We start from the raw sequence: 22556 nt of genomic DNA, 5'->3' as shown, positions 1-22556 counted from the left end.
GTCTCTCTGGATATTTGTCTTACTTTCCTTCAGCCTAATATAGCAAACCTCATGGAAGCTATGACATTTTGTTGGATTAAGTACCAGTTCATCATCCATTCTTCCTCTTCTGCTCCTATTTCTCTTTGTCTTCACCCTTCCTCTCCATTTTTTATCCTCTTCCTTCTTGTTCTTTCCTCCTGCTCCTCTTCTCCACAACATGGCTCTTTCCCCTTCATTTATCTCATGCTCCTCTTACTTCCCCCCATTTCTTCCTATCTCATGATCCTTCTTGCTCTCCTCTTCCCTTATTCTAGCCTCTCGTTCTCCTTCCTACTTTTTCCTTCTATTTTCCCTTGCCCTTTCTTTTTCTGCCTTCATCTTCTTCTGGCTTCTGATTTTGCCTGATGGCATCTGCTTCTTTCTTCCTACACATGAATGTATCATCTGACTTCTCTGTAGTCCATCCTGAAGCAGTGTGTCTATCCCAGGATTCTGTGCACATGGGCAGCACATTTCCCCCATGGGATCCTTTCCTTTATCCTAGGCTGTTGTTTTCCAAACTATAGGCCTATCAAAATTAATGAGCTCATTTATTTTCACCATGTCAAATGCACATGGAAATTATTATATATTCTCCATGGGTTGGGAGATTTGTTCTGTACTCCCAAGTTCCTCAGTACTTATTCATAACCTTGGCAACATTTAGGAGAACACATGCAAGTGTGAGGGGCTTCCAACAGGACAGAAGGTTCTCATTCTCTGTGCTTGCCCACTCCTTTGTTTCCTCTCTGAACACGTGTGAATCTCTGCTCAGAAGTTGGGGGTGAGGTTGTGCATGTGATCAGTATTCTAGGAGGCTGCCAAAGAAAAAACTCAGATATATTATTTTGCCTGCTGAGCAGGTGTCCTGCTTTTTGAGTTGTAACATAGCCAGGGAGCAACAGCTCATGAAATAACCTTTTTTTTTTCCAGTTTATTAAAGGTAAAGCATTTCTTGGAAATCCATATCTTTTACAAGCTCTAAATCAAGGTTGCATCGACCAGGGCATTTTGAAAATCTCTGCTCTGATTTGAACTTTCACACACTTGGGCACAAAACCTATAATTCCTTCCTTGCACTCACTGAAAAGAAACCCAGTTTGCCAGGGTAGTTTTTTTGGTGAATATGAGCTATAGGTTGAGTATTCAGTGTGTGTCTCTCTTGGACATGATAGCTGTGTTGAACTTAGGGCTGTTAGTTTTGTCCCAAGGTTATGAACAATAAATAGACTTTTTGATTGATCAAAAGCACAAAGTCAAATGACTGGGTGATGAGATCCAACCACCACACAGATCTTGGCCATGCTTTAACTCCTCCCATATTTACTTGTTTGTCTGAGTCACGACTTGACTCTTTCAAACTCTAATTTGTATACCACGCTGATCTTCCTAGAAGCTATAGATCAGTAGAGGTGAAACTGGATATTTGCAGACTCACAGTAGCCCTGGATTTCCCCTGCATTATCTTTTCTCCATTCTCTTTTCCAGTGCACACAGGAGGATCTTCTACTAGCACTGGCTCAATAGGCTTGCTCTTGGGAGCTGTCAAAATTTCACAGGGCACTCTGGGATGGCTCCAGGAGTCAGGAGTAAAAATATCCCATGAGTTACTCTGCCCAAAGGTTCCTGGAAGAATAGAGACAAATCAATAAATAATAAGTATGGCACGAAAATAAACCTTTTCCTATAGCTAAGATGAGGTCTATTGAATCTTTTCTAGGTCAGCACAATCAGATTTAATTTTAATTTTGAAGTTCTATCTGAAACAATTCCAGGGTCAGGAGTATGGTTCAGTGGTAGAGCACCTGCCTTTTTGATCTTCAACACAAAAAGAGGAAAGAAAGATAGGAAGGAAGGAAGGAAAAAGGAAGGAAGGAAGAAGGAAGGATGGAAGGAAGGAAGATAGAAAATAATATGAAAGAGAGAAGAAAACAAGAAAATTCCTTGATAATTGGCTCTGTATAAGTCTATCACATGGCTGCATAAGTTACTCAATAATAAACTGAAACTAGTATGAATAAATTCAAAATCAGAGAATCAACTAGAGTGAGATAACCTGTGAAAACAGGATCTCTGAGTACTACAGTGGGTTCATTTGATCACTATAGCCCATCCAGGTTAGTCCTTCCCCAATTTCTTTTCCTAGCCCAGACTGAGTTAATTTTCCAAGGCAGGACCTTGTAACTGCACAGTTCCTAACCAACTATTCTGCCTTCTGTCCAGCTAAGTTTTAATTTACAAATTAAATACTCTTCATTTTACTATTTTGTCACAGATAACTTGAAGGCTTGGACTTAAATCTCTCTCCTTATCCTATATTGAAACCCCAACCCCACATGGATCTGTAATTGGCGATATGAACCTTGTGCAAGTAAGAAACAATAGAGTCCATATCAGAAGGAACACCAGTGTGTCATCTACTGTTTGATGGTAGTCATCTGCAGGCCAGGAAGAATGACCTTTGATCATACTCTCAGAATTAAAATACAGTTTTGTTGATAAAGCTGCCCAGACTTTGGCATATTGTGATATCAGCCTGAACATAACAAGACACTTTTCTGAAAGAAAAAAAAATTATCGTTCAGTGGTGGCACCAGCAGAGGGTACTGACTTAGGATGGAGGGAAAATCTTCACCTATGTACTCTCCAGTGATGCTCCACAAGCGAACAGTGTGGTCCAGGGATGCTGACAACAGAAACTTCTCCTCTACCAGCTCCAAACTGAGGAGAAAAAAATGAGATGGGCAAAGCTCTGATGTGACTCTGTTATGGAAAAAAATACTGTGTTGGGTATGACAATACCTAACTAATTAAAATAGGTGTAGAGAGCCAGGTAAGTCTCCTGAATTATTTCTGACACCTTCAGAAACACTCCTTCTATAAGCCCCAGGTCCAGCTCCAGGATATCAAGCAAGATACCCTGGAAACAATCTTACATATGATGGGTTGAAAAGAAAGAGGGGGCCCGGAGAGATAGCACAGTGGCGCTTGCCTTGCAAGCAGCCGATCCAGGACCAGAGGTGATTGGTTCAAATCCCGGTGTCCCATATGGTCCCCCGTGCCTGCTAGGAGCTATTTCTGAGCAGACAGCCAGGAGTAACCCCTGAGCACTGCCGGGTGTGACCCAAAAACCAAAAAAAAAAAAAGAAAGAGGAAGAGATTGGAAAGAGATTGATGCAAATTCAGGTTCTGCCCTCAGTCAAAATTAACATTTTTTTTTTTTTTGTGGTCTTTGGGTCACACCCGGCAGTGCTCAGGGGTTTTTCCTGGCTCTGTGCTCAGAAATTGCTCCTGGCATGCACGGGGGACCATATGGGACGCCGGGATTCGAACAGATGACCATCTGCATGAAAGGTAAATGCCTTACCTCCATGCTATCTCTCCGGCCCCCAAAATTAACATTTTGACTTCAGTGAAAATAACCCTGAACTTATCAGACTTTCCAACACACCCTAAAATAGGCCAATGTGAGGAAAACATCATTTTCTTCTAAGAAATGTATAGTCTCCATTTTCAGCAACTACAGAATTATAACATTGCCTATTGGCTTCTTCAGAAGGTTTTTGGAAGGATTAATTTGAAGGTGGACAGTATCACAGCTCTCTTATATGTTCTTGAACTCTAAAATGAGTGGTACTCACCTTGTCACTGTGCTGATATGGGCCCGCCAGAAAGTCACATCTATATCAAAGGAAAAAACACATCTGAGTACTTGGTGGCATTAGACACTATGGTCCTACAACCAAATTGAAAGAGTGTCAGCAGTGAAAGAGTGTGCAAATAATAAATCTTGCACATTAATTGATTAGTCTTTTTGGAGCATCTATTGCATGTGAGAGCTCATATCAGATCCAAACATAACAAATAAGATGTATGCATGCTGCTGGCTGCCACTTCAAAGCTTAAGGTATGCTAAGAATTTAGGAGTTAGTAAGGAATCAGAAATGCTTTTCTGTTTGTTTGGTTTTGCACCATACCCAGCTATGCTCAGAGATCACATTTATACAGGCTAAGTAGAGCTAAATCAGTTAAGAATGTTTATGAAAACAAGGCTTGAAAATTATATATTGTATTTATGTGCCTTTGTATAAGCTTAATTATAGAGACATATAGCTTATATACACTTTCTGAAAGTACATTCAAATGTGTTATCAGTATTAGCAGGACTCAGAAAGAGGAAGTTAGGTGGTAGAGGAGGTCAGAGAAATTGCTGCTTTAGTACTGCTTGTTTTATTTTTTATGAACATGAGTACTTTTAATTGCCAATATTAAAATGCCTTAACATCTTCTAAAATTATATCAAGCTAACAAGTTTTATTATATCAAATGCTTGTATAATTTCAATGTGAAAAAACTTTACATACATTTATTAAGGTTTCATTATAATCTGTGAGAAGGATCACAAGGAGTCAGAGAAGTGAATGATGTTAATCTAGTGATCTAAACAAATAAACCACATGTATTCTTCACTCCTACAACACACTTTATATGTGAAAGAATAACATTTAAATTTCTCAAGTCAATATAGAATTTGTATCCACCTGTATTCCCAATGGTTTAGCTAGAAAATGCCATAAATTTTTAAATGTAGTTTTGCTAATATCAAAGCATTATGTGTGCAGAAAAGTTAGAAAACAGAATTTTACAAGAGAGAAAACAAAGCCTATCACAATCTTCTACACAGAAAATGCTTGTTCAGGGGCCAGAAAGATAGCACAGCAGTAGGGTATTTGCCTTGCATGCAGCCGATTTAGGATGGACGGTAATTCGAATTCCGACATCCCATATGGTCTCCTGAGCCTGTCAGGAGCTATTTCTGAGGCAGAGCCAGGAGTAACCCCTGAGCGCTACCAGGAATGACCCAAAAACCAAAAGCAAAAAAAGAAAACGCTTGTTCAAATCCCATACATAGCTTTCCAGACAGTTACTATTCCAAATACTTCTATGCCTTGCAGATTTATATACACACTGAATATATATATTGCTTGGCTGCCTAGATATTTTATTCAACCTTTTATTCTATTTTCCTTAAGTATATTTTGATATACGTGCAATTATTGAATGACTAAATGATATTCTGGTGTCTTTTGCCATCATTTGTTTAATCAGTTCTCTTTATGATAGGTATTCATTTTCCATTTTTTCTCATTAACCATGTATTAATGTTTTCTTTGTGCTCAAGTTTATTTTTCTTTCAGCCAAATCTGAAATAAGATTGCTGGCTCAAAGCTTTTAGCTACATAATGCTAACCTGTTTTTTACACTTGTTTATTCTCTATCCAAGAGTATAGAGTATAAGTGAGCTCATCTTCCTGTGTCTTTGTCAAACAACAAACAACATCACTAAGAATCACTTTTTTCTAAATAAATTCTTTTGGGGGGCTACATTCAGCAATGTTCAGGGAAGACTCCAGTTTTTAGTACTCGGGAAACATATGGGATGCTATGGATTGAATAAGTGTTTTTCTTGTACAAGAAAATTGCCCTTCCTATTGTACTATCTCTCTGGCCCCTCTAAATCTGTTCTTAAAAGTTCTTAAGGAAGCTCCCTTATGACAGGTAAAGTTTAACTGAACCAGGCAGAATAGCAAAGTAAAACTGAAGCCTGATGTTCATCAAAGTGTGAATGAAGAAATCTCTGCATACTCTTGGGAGGCTGAAGTTCAGCTCCCCACAGGGCATACTCTTGAATGTCATAGACATGCACAAATCCATCTTGGTCAGCCACGTAAGTAAATGCATCTTCTGCTGACACTGTGATGCTGCTTACTTGGGCCTTGCTTTTAGACTGAAAGACATGTGCACAAGATCCAGTAAGATATACACACATATACCATATCTCTAATGCATGCTCATGGCTATCTTTAAAACACATATGCCCATCTACCCACATACTCACACATACTGCCAGGCTCCCAAACCTAATTTATATCTTAGACCATTGCAACTAAAATGCTGTATCTCATTTACAGTAAGAATTATTCCTTTGGGCCTGGAGAGCACAGTGGTGTTTGCCTTGCAAGCAGCCAATCCAGGACCAAAGGTGGTTGGTTCTAATCCCGGTGTCCCATATGGTCCCTCGTGCCTGTCAGGAGCTACTTCTGAGCAGACAGCCAGGAGTAATCCCTGAGCACCGCCGGGTGTGGCCCAAAAACAAAAAAAACAAAAAAAAAAAAAACAAAAAAAAAAGAATTATTCCTTTTTCCCGTATTAATCTTCTAATCAGAGAACAGTTCCATATAGGTAAGGCTGAAGCTTTGTTGCCCAGAACAGCTGTGGGGTTATCTTGCCAGGCTAGTGTCAGTCCAAACCCCTCCTTCCCACCCCCCCATTCCCAATGTGTGAGGTTCTGCTAAATACCTGCCCAACTTACAGGAGTAAAGTTTGCAAGGGCACTGGTGCCATTGGATAGTCTCCAGAAGGTGAGGGAACCTGTGAAGAAAATCATGAAAAAGTGGTAGGGTTGGCACTGTGCACAGGGAATGGAGGAATGCCAAATCTTTGAGCTCCATGTGAGATATTGCAACTGCTTATGCCAAACAAACACTTGTTGGTATATTAGGTTGGGTAACAATTACCCACACATTTTGGCAAAGGGATTTTTTGACAGAATTTGGACCCTTACTCTTCATAGGCCATATGACCTCCAGTCTCTTACAAAATGGCACTGAGTAGGGGTGATAAATTTGATTTGGAGAAAGAGGAAATTGATCTCCCCTGCCTGGCAGGACTGAGGCAAGCGTACACCTTGGGCCTTAAGAATATGTGAGCATTAGAAACACCATCTTGCTTCTCTCCTGTCTTATAACCATGCTTGGCCCTTGGTATTTGCCTTGTTCCTCAATCCTAATAGTTGTTGTCATGTTCTGGAAGTTCTATATATGGATGAAAAGGCCGAGGATGGAAAAAAGAACAGATTCTCTGAGAATAGTTATGGAAGCTTGTCTGTTCCTTAAAGAAGAGTCAAGATCAGGCCCTTTGAAAGGACACTTCAAGGTCATGGTGCAAATTCTAGAGAAGTAGGATTGCCTGATGGTGTCCTAAGGCACATGTTCCTTCCTTCAAGGATCCATGAACCATTGATGCTAGCTCTCAGGGCCTCAAGACATAACTGTTAGTACCTTTGACTTCTAACTAATTTTCCCTTCCAGCTACAAAAACCCAGCTCCAGTCTGAAAGGAAGATAAATTGGTGTGGGGGACACAAGTCTCCTGTCTTCTCAGGTTTATAGTCTTTGTACAAACTCTCTTTTGTCATCAAGTGGCCACCCCAAACCTTGGTTCTGTGCCACCAGGGAAAAAAGGGTTGAGTGTGAGGTACAGGAAAGGCTCTGTTCTCACCTCCAGGTCCATTGGCCATCAGAGAAGCCCCGGCTGTGCGGTCACCCGTGGTTACCCGAGTTTTTAAGAATATGAGGCAGGATACACTCCTGTCGGAACCTGGAAACCAAGGAGAAGGTTTAAAAAGTTTATTTGTTTACTTACATTGAAAAGGGGAGTACTGTAGAGTAGTGCTCAGGGTGTACAAATTTGCAAGTGGGTGCTTCAGAGCTCATCCCCAAAAGGTAGTGTTATTGGGGCCTACTGGGCTCAAGAATCTCCAGGGCTCCCAACATAGATGCTAAAGGCTAAAGAAAATAGAGCTTGTGTTGATGGGGCTGGGACTAGGGCCTTGTACATGCAAGACATGTGATCCTGTGGTAGCAGATAGATTTTGTTTTATCTTAGAGTAAATGGGAGAATTGAACAATAAAACTGTGTGTGTTTGTGTGTGTGTGTGTGTGTGTTTGAAAGGGTCTTGGTAGAGGGAGGTGAGTACATTGGTGAAGGATGTGGCATCTGAAGTTTGTGCAAGAAAAGCCATCATTAATGGAAGGGTAAATTACAGTATCCCAGTAAATAAAAAAACTTTAAAAAGTTTTAAGTTTAGAGCTATAACCATGCCCCCAAATGCAGTTGCCATGTTTGTACCAGGCCAACTCTATAAACTCACTATGTTTTCAAATGAGATGTAAACCAAACAGTGAAAAATCTTGGGTATGCTGCCTATGCAGCAGAAAGCTGGCAATCTTGGGATGAGAGGGCAGTCCAAGCACCTACCCTGCAGATGCCATTCTTGCTGTACCCATCACCCAGAATCATTGTTTTGTGGATGGCCCTGCCTTACCACCCCTCTATGCTCTATGATTTGATTTCCTTTGGAGACACCAATCTGACAAAACCAGGTATGTCCATCGTTTTGTGGTTGATATCACCAGGATTTTTTGGAGCAAGTGTGGGGGAACCCCTCCCCCCCTTATCTTCCTTCTTCCAGAAGGCCAGACAGTTAGCTAAGTACATATGCTTGAAAGTCACAGTATCACTAATAGTGCAATGACTTTCTGGAAAACGACATTTGTTTGATGCTGTCATCCCTTGAGGATGACACCAATTTAATATAATGAACTGCAAACAATAAGAGCTTAGTAAATCTTCTGCTATTGTGTTAATGACTTCATTGGAGATACAATGATTTTCACGAATATGCTTGCTACTGTACTTTTTCCTTTTTTTTCCTTATTAAAATTTTCTTTTCTTTTTAAATAACTTTTCTATCACTTATCTGGAAACAAATGTATTATGGTCAACTATGTGATAATTTTTCTTTAAATAAAGTAAAAACCTTTTTTAATTTAAGGGCCAGAGTCATTGCACAGTGGGTAAGGTGCTTGCTTGGGTTCAATCTCTGGCATCTCATATGGTTCCCTAAAACTGTCAGGAGTAATCCCAAAGTATGGAGCCATAAGAGTAATATCTGAGCATCACTGAGTGTCATCCTATTAAAAAGTATTTGATGAAAAAATTAATACTACTAATAAATTAAAAATACTACTAATAAATTCTATTTGGAGGTTTAAGAGATAGTACAATCAGTAGGGCACTTCTTTTCTTCTTCTTCTTCTTTTCTTTTTTTGTCGTCTTTTTTAGGGGAAGTGCTCAGGGGTTTCTCCTGGCTCTGTGCTCAGAAATCACTCCTGGTATGCTCGGGGACCATATGGTGTGCCAGGAATCAAACCTGGGTCCATACTGGGTCAGCCACATGCAAGGCAAACACCCTACTTCTGTGCTATCTTTCTGGCCCCTAGTAGGGCACTTCTTGCCTTGTACTTGGCCTACCTGAGTTTGATCTCCAGAGTACCGTATGGTTCTTCAAAATGCCAGAAGTGATATCTGAGCACAGAGCCAAAAGGAAGCCCTGAGCACTGTTAGGTCTGATTCAAAAGCTAATACATAAAGAAATAAATAATTTTATATTGAAGTGACTGCCAAAGAGTTTTTTTAAAAAAGAGAAAACAAAAGACTGAATCCCTGACTCCTGGGCCACCAAGGAGTTTTCTATCTGTGCCTCACTTGCTGCCGACAGCTTTGTTTCACTCTAGGGCAGTGCACACAAGTGCAAGGCCCTAGGGGATAAGGACCCCTGGGGGATAGGGGTTAGTATGCAAAACTGGATCCTGCTCATTCCCACTACCTCACCTCCTTTTTCTGTGCTGGGTATGACACCTGTGATGTGATAGTGATGGGCCACAACATAGTGAGATCAAATTTAAGTGACATGAACCCCAGGGGGCTGAGAATTTTTGAGGAGTATGTCTGACCCAAAATATATAAATTAATCATCAAACAATAAATAAGGCACTAGGTAGGGGCTAGATAAATACCAGAGGGGTTAAAGTACCTTGCCAATGCTCATTTGATCCCTAGGACACCTTATGATTCAAGTGTGATAAGCTTTGGCACAGTCAAATGTTGTCCCAATCTTCTTCCATCCCATTCTAAACAAAAACAAGAAAACAAATGGACTTTGGAAGAGAAAGAGTGTGGACAGTGATGGAAGGCACACCTACTCTTCACAACACAGCTAAGGACTGTTAAGTCATTTTTTTGTTTGTGCTTGGTCCATGGTCAGTTGTTGCTGAGGGTTCAGGGTTACTGCAGGCAGCATACAGGATCATGTGCTGCCTGGAATGGAATCAACAAGTACTCAGTACACTGAGTGAGCACTCCAGCATGAGTATCAGTAATCTTTCTTGTTTCCCCTTCTACTGCTAGTTTTTAAGCATCATCAACACAGGGCAACATTCTGAATCTTTTAATCACTCATATCTAAACCTTTTATACTGTATATTACAGAGAACTCAAATATTTGCTACTCAATGAAACTCCTGTAAACCTATTTTAAAGTAAATTCCCAAGGCTACAGATTATTGCTGTTTGGATGCAATTCTGTATAGGTGAGGATTTCTCTCCCAGAGTCTGTGGACTCTGAGCTTTATTAGTAGAGGAAAATCCAGTGGTTCATGTAAATTAAATCCTAAATAGTGGGTCAGTTGCTGGAAGTAACTAACGAGGTAGTACCCTCATATGTCACTATGATGTCCTGGGGACTCTACTTGACTGAGCTCCACACTTGCAAAACCACAATAGTTATGACTGATATAGGTCCTGCCCTCAAAATGACAGTGGTAACATTGAGCCAAGCAGTTGTCAGCATGACCACATTTAATTAGCTCTGAGGCAGACATCAAATTCCTACTTCAACTGTCAGTGAGTGAAGTCCAAAAAGAACTGTATTGCCTAAGGTCACATATCTAACATTTGGAGGTCCAGATATATTTGTTTCCAAAGCTCATGCCCTTGATATTAGGCTTTGTGGTTGTCTAGGGGTGTGTGGTGGCAGTTCTCAGGGAGGTGTGCTCCTCTCTGTTTCTTCCTTTGCTCAGTGTCTTTCCCAATGGTGATGATGTTGATTACTTTACTCTCTGGTGTGGGCCTTGGGTTGGTGGTTGACAATAGGGTGTGAAGTCTGAAGAATTGAAGGCAGATGCTGAGCAAAGACAACCCCCCTTCACTCTGCCCATATTTATTCTTGGAAAAGCCATGAAGTGCAGATAATGGACTTAATTACCTGTCTCTCTACTTCCTTGTATGTGGTCTGGGGAGTATTTCACTTTCTTCAACCCCCATTTTCTCCATATGTGATATGGAGGTAATGTTTTCACTTTAGGGAATTATGGTGAGACTCATTGAAATGCTGTGCGACTGGCTTGTGAGTCACGCCATGTGTCCTGGCAGGAAAGGCTGCATGGAGGTCGGGAGCTACAGACAACTGACTTGAAGCGCTGCTGAACTATCTTGCCTGAACTCTTTAGCTTAGTTTCTTGCCAGAAAAGCGGGGGTGGGGCAGGGAGAGCTCCATAGAAGAGTGCTTCCCTTGCAGGTGTGAGGCCTCATGTCTAGTTCTGCCCTCTCATGTCTTGTGTGCAATTCCTGTTAAATCAGATGACCAAGTGTTTGCCACTTGTGTGGCAAGCACCATAACCAAGTATGCAATTTTATCATTACTACCATAGTAGTAACAGCAACAAAGGATAAAAAAGACAAAAGGGGAACAATGAGTAAAACACTAGTTTTTTTTGGGGGGCATCACCCAGTGATGCTCAGGAGTTACTCCTGTTTATCCGCTCAGAACTTGAGCCTGGCTTGGGGGACTATATGGAACTCCGGGGATTGAACCCAGGTCTGTCCTGAGTCAGTCTCATGCAAGGCAAAGCATCCTACTGCTGTGTTATTGCTCTAGCCCCAACAACACTAGTTTTTACACTCAGAAAAAGTGAAAATAAAAATATTAAGTGATCAAAAATGGTATACATGAGCAAATATATATATTTATGTAAATACTTTTCATAATGATTATAATTACATTACCATGAAATATGTTTCATTAATCTTTATTAATTAAGTGATATTTTGTTTTAATAAATATTAAAAAGAAACAAGTCAATATTGATATTTGAGACAAAAATCTTTAGTTTCCTAGAATTTAAAAGTAAGTCCAACAAAGTTGCAGAATAAAAATTCAAGAGACTCTAGATACAGAGGTCTGATGTTATCACCCAGGATGGAGTGATAACACCAAACACCACGAAAGCACCAAGGGGAGAGTAAATGAACCTGAACGGAGTCTATAGTTAGTCGCATGACAATATAGTCCAAGGGTGGATAAACTCTGTATCTCTTAGGCCAAGGGAATTCCTTTTCGAATGACCCCAATATTTACTGTGCCTGTGCAGGAGGGGGGGAAAAAAAGGCAAAAAGCACAAAACATTTTTTTTTTTTTTGGTTTTTGGGCCACACCCGGCAGTGCTCAGGGGTTACTCCAGGATATCTGCTCAGAAATAGCTCCTGACAGGCATGGGGGACCATATGGGACACCGGGATTGGAACCAACCACCTTTGGTCCTGGATCGGCTACTTGCAAGGCAAACGCTTATGTGCTATCTCTCCGGGCCTGGCACAAAACATTTTTTACTTTTATTTATTTATTTTTTTTACCTATCTAGTTTTTGTCGATTTCTTTGTTTTGGTGTGGTTATTGAAGTTGTTGTCTCCATTTATATTTATTTATTTATTTTCTTCTTTTCTTTTCTTTCTTTATGTGCTCTGCCATGTTTTTTATCTCAAGACCATGGCTTTTTTGTGGTGCTTATCTTTATTGTTGGAGTGCTCACTGGATATTTTATTTGACACTTCTTTTTGTACTGTGGGGTGTTACACGTTCTTTTTCCCCTTCGTCTCTCAAACCGATGATGAGAGCCTCTAGATGATGAGAGCCTCTAGAAGGATTCCGCCCATTTTCGGCGTATTTGATTTTTACCCCAGTTTATTACTTTTCTCTTCTTCAAACAAAACCACATAACTTGAACTAGCTAGTCCTGCCTCCCAGTTAAAGGGGGGAAATAAGGGAGGCACCAAGACCAAACAGGTGTAAGACTACTAAGTAGTAAGCTAGGCACAGAGGGGACCACATATTCTAGCAGCCCAGGGGGTGAGGGAGGAGGAAATGGGAGGTAGGACGGGAACGGAGGTGTAGGGAGGACAATTTGGTGATGGGAATCCCCCTGATTTTATGTAAATATGTACCTAAAATATTATTCTCAACAATATGTAAGCCACTATGATCAAAATAAAAATTATATTAAAAATTCAAGTCAGAAAATATGTTTCTATTACAAACACTTAAACATTGGGAAGAATCTGAAAAGGAACTTGGAAAACAAAGTTTTATGCTATTTAAAATAGCATCAAAAGAATAACATATTCAGGAATTAAGGAGGTGAAATACTTGAACAATGAAAATCATGAAACATCACTGATGGAAATTAAACACACAAATAAAAATATAGTCCACATTTGTGGACTGAATAACTTAATATTATAAAATATCAGCATTACCCAAAGTGATGTTCAGATGCAGTGAGATTGCTTTTAAAATTCCAATGATGATTTGTTTTTGTTTTATTTTTGGGCCAAACCAGTCAATGCTTAGGGGTTATTCTAGGCCCTATTCTTATTAATCTCTCCTAGTAGGCCAATAATTTCGTAATAATTTTCACATATGTACTTGCTACTGTACCTTTTCTTTGTTATTTCTTTTTTAAAATTTTCTTCTCTCCCTTTTTTAAAATTTTTTTCTTTCTCTTTTAAGTAACTTTTCTCTCATTATTTGCAAACAAATATATTATGGTCAACAATGTTAACTATGTGATGCATTTTATTTAAATAAAGTAAAAAAATATGGGAGGCATCACTTCCCCCAATTTCAAACTGTTCTATAAAGCAGTGATCATTAGAACAGCATGATAGTAGGATAAAGAAAGACCTTCAGATCACTGAGATACTCAGGATATGTATATGATTAATTAATCTTTGTTAAAGGAACAAAAATATGAAGGGGAACAAGGAAAGTCTCTCTAACAAGTGGTGTTGGAAAAACTATTCAATCAACTATATGCAAAAAAGTGAACACAGAACTCTAATGCTATACAAAAAAGTCAAATAAAAATAAATTAAAGACTGTGATATCGGACATGAAGCCAGAAAGTACATAATGAAAAATGTAGGCATCACACTCCATAACACTGAAACTAAAGGCATCCTTCAAGGTTGAAACACCATTGGCCAAAGTAGTGGAAGCAAAGATAGACAAATATGACTACATTCAACTAAGTAGCTTCTGCACCATTGGTGGTGGGAATGTTGCACTGGTGAAGGGGGATATTCTTTTTATATCTGAAACCCAACTACAACATGGTGCTTAAATAAAGATTTTATATATTAAAAAAATAAAAATAAAAAAGAATTAAGTTGGGAGACCAAAGATGTGACTCATCAGTACAGCACATGTTTCATGTGTGAAGTCCTTGGTTGAAAAAATAGCTATGCATTAATGTGTGAAATAGTGTAGTCATAAAATGTGCTAGTTTGCTATAGAATCCTAGTATGTATCAGATAGTTCTCAATTACCTGTTTTTTAGTTTCCTCTGAAAAACAGGGGGTGACTACTAATAATTAAAACATCTAATCCCATCAAAAAATGGGGAAAATAAATGGACAGACACTTTGACAAAGAAGAAATACAAATGGCCAAAAGACACATGAAAAAATGCTCCACATCACTAATTATCAGGGAGATGCAAATCAAAACAACTATGAGGTACCACCTCACACCCCAGAGATTGGCACACATCACAAAGAATGAGAACAAGCAGTGCTGGCGGGGATGTGGAGAGAAAGGAACTCTTATCCACTGCTGGTGGGAATGCCGTCTAGTTCAACCTTTATGGAAAGCAATATGGAGATTCCTCCAAAAACTTAAATCGAGCTCCCATACGACCCAGCTATACCACTCCTAGGAATATACCTTAGCAACACAAAAATACAATACAAAAATCCCTTCCTTACACCTATATTCATTGCAGCACTATTTACCATAGCTAGACTCTGGAAACAGCCAAGATACCCTTCAACAGATGAATGGCTAAAGAAACTGTGGTACATATACACAATGGAATATTATGCAGCCATCAAGAGAGATGAAGTCATGAAATTTTCCTATACATGAATGTACATGGAATCTATTATGCTGAGTGAAATAAGTCAGAGAGAGAAAGATGCAGAATGGTCTCACTCATCTATGGGTTTTAAGAAAAATGAAAGACATTCTTGCAATAATAATTTTCAGACACAAAAGAGAAAAGAGCTGGAAGTTACAGCTCACCTCATGAAGCTCACCACAAACAGGGATGGGTTTAGTTAGAGAAATAACTACATTTTGAACTATCCTAAAAAAGAGAATATATGAGGGAAATAGAAAGCCTGTCTAGAGTACAGGCTGGGGTTGGGTGGGGAGGAGGGAGATTTGGGACATTGGTGATGGGAATGTTGCACTGGTGACGGGTGGTGTTCTTTACATGACTGAAACCCAAACACTATCATGTATGTAATAAAGTTGTTTAAATAAAAATTTTTAATTAATATGTGTAAATGAATGACTCATATATATAAATTTATGTGTAAAACTTTATTCTAGAATCATGATGAGCAAATTCTTATGCAAAAGAATATATAAACAAAGAACACAGGGAAATATTTGTATGGAGAAAAAAGAATAATTAAGACATAGGACAATTCAGTCTTAAAACACAGCCCAAAGCCTGTGCAGAAAAAAATAATTATAGGTAAGGCTTACTCTAATTGATAAAGAATATCAACAAAACAAGGGAGAGGGAACAACAACAAAATGATACGAAGACTGCCCACAGAATGGTAGAAACTATTCCTCCAATACCCATTTAATAAGGAATTAATAGCTTAGATATATAAGACACTTGTAGAGCTTAACAACAACAACAAAAAAACCCTAACCTCATGCAAAAATGGGAAGAAGAGATCAATAGACATTTCCTCAAAGAAGAAATACACAAAGCCAAAAGGCATATGAAAAAAATGCTAGTTCAGTGTTTCCTGGGAAGGAAGAGAACTATCATGTATTTCCATATAATTTTTGCAATTTTTGCCACACACAGAAGTGTGAATTATTGGTAGCTATGGTTGACTTTGTGTTTTTGGTGCAGAAAAATTTCTCACACCAGTAGTCCTATAACTTTAAGCCCTAAATGCTGCTGTAAAAGGTATTAATTGAGAACTGCTGATTAAGAAAAAAAATCAATGTTGCATTCTTGGTTGGTCACATTATTTTTACTTTAATGGCAATAAAAATAAGGAAATATTACTCTTTTTTCCACAAAGGTTTTCATAACTCTTTTGCATTCTTAAAAAAGGGCTTACTAGAATGATCTTTTTAGGGCTGGAGTGACAGCACAGCAGAAGGGCGTTTTTCTTGCATGCTGCCAAAATAGGACAGACCCTGGTTCGATTCCAGGCATGCCATAAGGTCCCAAGAGCCAGAGCCTGCCAAGAGTGATTTCTGAGCACAGAGCCAGAGCCAGGAGTAACCCCTGAGCACCATTGGGTGTGACCCAAAAACCAACCAAACAAACAAACAAAACACCTTTTTTTATATATAGTAAGAGAGGGTGAATATTTACTGGAGAGTAAATCCACAAGTAAGAATTGATTAATTCACTTTGCTCTTTTGTTTCTTTTTCTAACTGCTATGCTACAGCATCTTAGCACAGCAACCTGATAAGACTGTCTTACTCTAATTCTACCTGCAAAACAAGGGCTTCTTCTATCTGAATTGAGCCTCCAGGACCCTGGGGACAGCATCAGACTTTAGGGAAGTCTTTTTACTGTCTTCCAAGTATCTTGGAATCATCTTCCTAATACCCTTAAGCAATTATAGCACCTTTCCGGCTTCTTCCTAGCATCCCCAAGTCTTTCTAGCATCTCTCTAGGGCTTCTTTAGAAATTAAGGAGCAACTCAAAGATATTTTCTGACTTAATGAGATATAGAGATTTTTTTATCCCCTAAATGATCAAACATAAGCTTGAACACTGTCTAAGGGTTTGTTCATTGGCTTTAATAGTTGTAAAATGTCCCACTTCTTGCATCTGTATAGTTGGAGTGTGAGACCATGGGTCTCCTGACTGATGGCAGAGGTATGTCTGTGAACTGTGGCTTAGGAAGGATGAACCTGAAATCTGGAGATGGAAGGGGAGTTTAGGAGTCTATTTGAATTTCAGTTTTCTAGTCCAGCATGAAAAGCAATAAAATGAAGACAGTATTTATTTGTCTCCCATGTTAATGGATTAAATGGTTCAGGATTTAGAGTGAGAAATTTTAGCTGATTACCAGCAACTATAGTGCACTAGGCCTGCATGGAGAAGGAGCTAGTCAATGGCTTCTGAATGAATAAGTAATTGAATGGACTCAGGATCATGGTAAAACAGAAAAAGTGTGGAAAAATTAAAATATGCAGTATATATGTATATATACCCACCCACACATTCATTCATCCATTCATTCACCCATCTACCCATACTATCCATCCGTACATCCATCCATTAATGCATGCATACTTACATGTACCTATTCATCTGTAACTTAGGGAGTGTGGGGGCAAGTTTCGCAACACTATATAGACATATTCAGGTGGGAGACTAAAGGGGACAGAGGGATAAAGCCTGGGGACATAAGACTCATGAGGAGGTGCTGAACAGCTGACGAGCTGATTGAAACCAGGAGCTGATACAGAAGGTGGAGGAAGGTATGGGAACAAATCTGTAAGAGATGCACTAGCAAGGTCTGAGGGGTTCAGGAGCGATAGAGTCTTCAGGTGGGCTGTGAAGGAGGAAAAGGCTTCAGTGGGCTGGCCTGTGAAATGGGCTTTGAAGCCCACTTGAAGCTGAACTTTTACTTAAGTTCTCTTCAGCTTTGGGAATCTCCATCTTACCCATTAAATTCAGAGCTAGGACAACACCTTCAAATAGGTTTGTGGCTGAGAAATGAAATGCTTTTACACAATATGGTCTGGGTTCCTAACCCTACTGGGTATGTGCAAGGTGGTCTGGAACCTGCCTGTCACCCACCTTCTCCCTCTTCTGCACCATCAGACAGGCTGGGTGTATTCAATTTACAGTACACGTGGCCAGAGTTAACATTCCAAACGATGATCTCCCCATCATAACTGGAAGTGGCCAGAAGACATGGTGGGCAATGAGTCACACAGAAGATGTCTTCCTTATGTCCTTGGTTCTGAGAATAAAAGGAGGGGTGTCAGGGACAGAAGAAGAAATACAGAAACCTCACTCTGTTTTTCTTTATTTGAGCTCTGAGAAATAGGTTCCTCTTTTCCTGTTGGTACATATCAAGGACTCATCTGGGATTTAGGGTTCCCACTCAGAGAACTGGGATGTCTGATTCTACTTAGTATCTGTGGTAGGTCTGCCATAAAGTGCTATATTCACTTGGGTTCATTTATCATCTCTGAAACCCCAAGGAAGTGCTATTCTTAGCAGTCTGCATTTCTTCAAGTAGTGTTGGTGAGCAGATCAGCTACAAGGAGTCCCCACAGGGGTAGAAACAGATGGAAAGGGAAGAAGGGAACCCAGACAGTGGTTAAGGCAATGTGGCTTCCCAACAACCTGTACTGAAAACCTGAATCCCTTGATGAAATTTCTTCAGGACTTGCATCTGCTTTACACACTTTCCCCCATTCTCCTGTGACTCATAATTACTGTTAGGAATTGAAATAACCTCTCCCCTTGAGAGGAGAAAGTTTATATATTCTTAAGGAATATATATATATATACATATATATATATATAACTTATATACATACATACCTTATTACATATACAGACCTTAAGGAAGATATGTGTATGTATGCATATATATATATATATTTTAAGGAAGATAAAAATAGAAAAGAGAGTTTAGAGACCAGTGTTGTACATGGCAGAGTCCACTTTCTCTTGGACATGCAGTGTCTGTGTGAGGAAACCAGTCCTCTTATGCTGTAAAGGCACCTTTTCATTCTCACTCATATAAATCCCATAGGGTGCATTACAAGGATCTCTTTATTTAAGATGCCCCTTCTTAGATGGAACTGTCAGTACACCAGCTGGTGCAGTAAAGGTGGCATTGTAAACTGTGTAGAAAAGGCTAACTGCATTCTATCCCACTACATTTACGTCTCTTCCTTATGGACTTGTCTGGATCTCTCCTCCCATGGTCCCTCACTGCCTGCAACGTTTATAAGCTAGACTTCGAATGACTTATAAATTTTTAACTTAAATCAACAATTCAATTTCCCTTCTGTGGGTTTTCACTTCTAGTACTGGGGATTAAACCTAGGTCTCGCATTTTATCTCTCTTTTTTCTTTCTGATGCTGATGCTCAAATTGTTCGGCCTTTTAATAATTCTCAATTTCTGGACTAGGTACTTTTTCTTTTGCTCTTATCTTGATTTCCTCTCCCAACTAACCCAGAGTATGTTAAAGTATTGTGAGTGGCTCCTGCCTAGAATTCCCCAGCACTTTCTTTTTTTTTTTTTTTTTTTTTTTTGGTTTTTGGGCCACACCCGGTAACGCTCAGGGGTTACTCCTGGCTATGCGCTCAGAAGTTGCTCCTGGCTTGGGGGACCATATGGGACACCGGGGGATCGAACCGCGGTCCGTCCAAGGCTACCGCAGGCAAGGCAGGCGCACCTTACCTTTAGCGCCACCGCCCGGCCCCTCCCCAGCACTTTCTATGTCATCTGCTATGCCTCATGATTATTTTCTCAGTTTGTCTTTTCACTAGTATGTGAGCTTTTGAGCTGGGAATCATATTTTGGGGTTAGTTGGGCACCACAGTTAATGGTACTCAGGACTTACTTAAGGTTGCTCTCAGAAATATACATAGCAGGGCTTAGGGGACTATATGTTGTGCTAGGGATGTTATGTGGGTGCAAATGCAGAGCAGATGCCTTAACTTTTGTATTTTCTCTCCCCATAGGAATCACAATTTATTCATCCTATTTTTCCTTCTGTGCCTATAGCCTTTAAGGAAGGCTCTCTGAAAGTGCTAAAAGTATTGGATGAGTCAATGACCTCACTCTTACAGGACTCTTTCAATTGACATGGCATTTTCTGTTTCCTTGTCCTGTTATTCAACAAAAACAACAGCAACAGCACAACAGCAATCATTTGCAAGCTCTACGAAGAGAGGGTCTGGGTATGAACGTTTTTTTTTTTTTGGTTTTGGGGTCACACCCAGCAGCGCTCAGGGGTTACTCCTGGCTCTATGCTCAGAAATCGCTCCTGGCAGGCTCAGGGGACCATATGGGATGCTGGATTCAAACCACCAACCTTCTGCATAAAAGACCTTACCTCCATGCTATCTCCCCAGCCCCCGAACCTTTTTTTTATTATTTTCTTTTTATCATCATTACATCTTCAAAGATCAGCACACACTTAACCCACATTTGATAAATGTGGGTTCAATGAAAACATTGGCTAGTCATTGGTGATGGGAATGTTGCACTAGTGATGGGTGGTATTCTTTACATGACTGAGACCCAAACACAATCATGTATGTAATCAAGGTGTTTAAATAAAATATATATTTAAAAAAACACATGAAAAAGAAAAGTGAAAAAAAAAAAAGAAAACATTTACTAGTAAAACATTCATCCAGGTTCTCGATTTGATAGAGCCTGGTTATATCGCTATGAAGACAAACAAGGTCTTGCAGAGTTTGTATTCTAGAGCTTTACTCCTTTAGAAATATTTACAGGATCATGAGGCTGTGTGTTTAGGGCTGGGCACAAAGAGAGACCTTTATTCTCAACACTACTTTAATTGGCCTGGCTGACATCCAGATGATTTTATAGGTGTACTTTGAGTCCTGTCTCTGTATAAAGTTGGGTCCATTTTTGTAATCACAGGAATCACAATTCTCCTGGTTATGGGTGCTTTACAAATCCCAGGGCTGCAGGAATACCATCTAGGCAACTGTCCAGTTGCTCTAGTAGTACACCTGAGCACACAGAGCTTACAGGTCCAGCAAAATCAGGCAGTGGATTCTTCTTTGAAAAAAAGTTACACCTATCACATCTGGGGTTTCTTTGTCCTGAACCACAAGATTCCCAGTGGCAGTCAAGCAGAGGTAGCTGCATGGATTTTTGCTCCAGTAGTTTCGCACACCCAGCTTAATTCCTCTTGTTTCCTGAAGCAGAAATGGCTGCTGGAACTACCTGGATCTATTGGAACCCCAACCACAATTTGTCCATAATAGGGGCTATTCAAGGTGCTTTGTGGGCATCCAGGTGGACTATTCGACACTGAATGAGTCTTTCCTGAGGGAAAGAAATCCTATTCTGTTTGGGGTTGGAGCCAGGTAGTTCTCACCAGGTCATCCTGCCAGTATGGCTGGGGCTTCCAGAAGTGATGAAAGTCACGTGGCAGGTCCTGCATAAAAAGCCAAAATCAGAGACACTGATGGGACAAGCAGTGAACTGAGCTGCTAACATACTTGCAACTTCAGAGAAAAAGGCGCTGGCACATTTTATAACCCTTTCCCTCACCCTACCAGTGATGCAGATTTTCGAAATGTCAAAGCAAATTTCTCTAGTGCCAGTGGGAATAAAAAGCAATCCACTTCTGACGTCTGGGTGATTGCATTTCAACAAATCATATGTCAACTGACAAGCTCTCCATGGATGGTCTGTGGAGCTTCGCTTCATAAAAAAAAGATGCAGAGCTGTGGCACGCAACAAACAAAAGCCATCAGGCTGGGAGCCTATAACACCAAAGGACGAATTTAATGCTGTGCCGTCCCAGGTCATAGTTTTCAAATCGGCAGCAGCTAAAAGGCTTATTATGGCACACCCTTTAGAAAGCACTTCAATGTCTAAAGGCTTTTGAAAATCCAAGAGCGTGCAGTACAGCAGCAGAGAAAAATCAAATGCCACAGGTAGATTTAAAACCTTGACTTACTTAGCAGCCAGAATTTTCAGTTACCCCTCACTCTCAACCCTTTTCGCTATCTCTAAGTCATGAAGGAAGAATTTTCTTTTGCTAGAAATGCTCTATATGGATGGCATTTCCTCTTCCCTTTCCATTTAAAGAGGAACTCAGGCATGAAGGCAAGGTGGAGGAGATAGGAAGATGCTAAAGCACGGACTGGTTAACTTTTCATTAGGGGTGAGCATTTGTGAGATGTAGCTGGAATCTCTGGATTCTGTGGAATAAGGCCTAAGGTTGAGGAAAACTGGCAAGACTAAGCAAGAGCGACTACCAGTAGATCCCAGAGACATTGTCCTCTATAACCCAGGGCTTTTCTAGCCAGCATTTCCTCCAATGGGAGAGAAAGAATGGAGGCAAGCACAATCAAAATGAAACTTGTTCAAAAAGAAACTAGGAAATGTGGGAAAACAAAGAGAAGAAGGAATATATCATGACCTGACCAGTACTAGAGAACAAAGCCACAAAGCATTTCAAACATCTGTTTTTGAGGACTGGAGTGTTGGTGTAGGGATTAGGGCATATGCTTTGCATGTTTGATTCCTGCAACACATGACTCTCACCATCCAGAATCATTGGCTATATAACTGGAGGCCCCCAAGGCACTGCAGAGTCTGAGCAGCATTAAATCCTTCTGCCCTCATATCCAATCCAGTCAGTTTACCAAGAACCACCAATACTGACTACTGAGCACTGCTCAGCAGAACTTTTTTTTCTACAAAAAAAAGTTTTTTCAGGGTCAGG

At 40.0% G+C, this 22556-nt stretch overlaps 1 protein-coding gene across 1 annotated transcript in view; it reads right to left on the bottom strand.

Moving 5' to 3' along the window:
• LOC126015925 (WD repeat-containing protein 49-like) overlaps window positions 1-22556 on the bottom strand; it is a 76059-nt gene that overhangs the window by 6736 nt on the left and 46767 nt on the right. The window contains exons 13-20 of the mRNA XM_049778460.1: window positions 21198-21257; window positions 17895-18060; window positions 7362-7460; window positions 6395-6453; window positions 5668-5809; window positions 3663-3702; window positions 2657-2742; window positions 1460-1647 (exon numbers count right to left, since the gene is read on the bottom strand). Coding sequence (XP_049634417.1) covers window positions 1460-1647; window positions 2657-2742; window positions 3663-3702; window positions 5668-5809; window positions 6395-6453; window positions 7362-7460; window positions 17895-18060; window positions 21198-21257 — 840 coding nt within the window. The remainder of the gene's footprint in view (window positions 1-1459; window positions 1648-2656; window positions 2743-3662; window positions 3703-5667; window positions 5810-6394; window positions 6454-7361; window positions 7461-17894; window positions 18061-21197; window positions 21258-22556) is intronic.

The sequence above is a fragment of the Suncus etruscus genome, chromosome 8 (genome assembly GCF_024139225.1).
Source record: "Suncus etruscus isolate mSunEtr1 chromosome 8, mSunEtr1.pri.cur, whole genome shotgun sequence".
NCBI classification, from domain to species: Eukaryota; Metazoa; Chordata; class Mammalia; order Eulipotyphla; family Soricidae; genus Suncus; species Suncus etruscus.
Note: the sequence above shows the minus strand (reverse complement) of the source record. Positions and strands in the feature narration are given on the sequence as shown.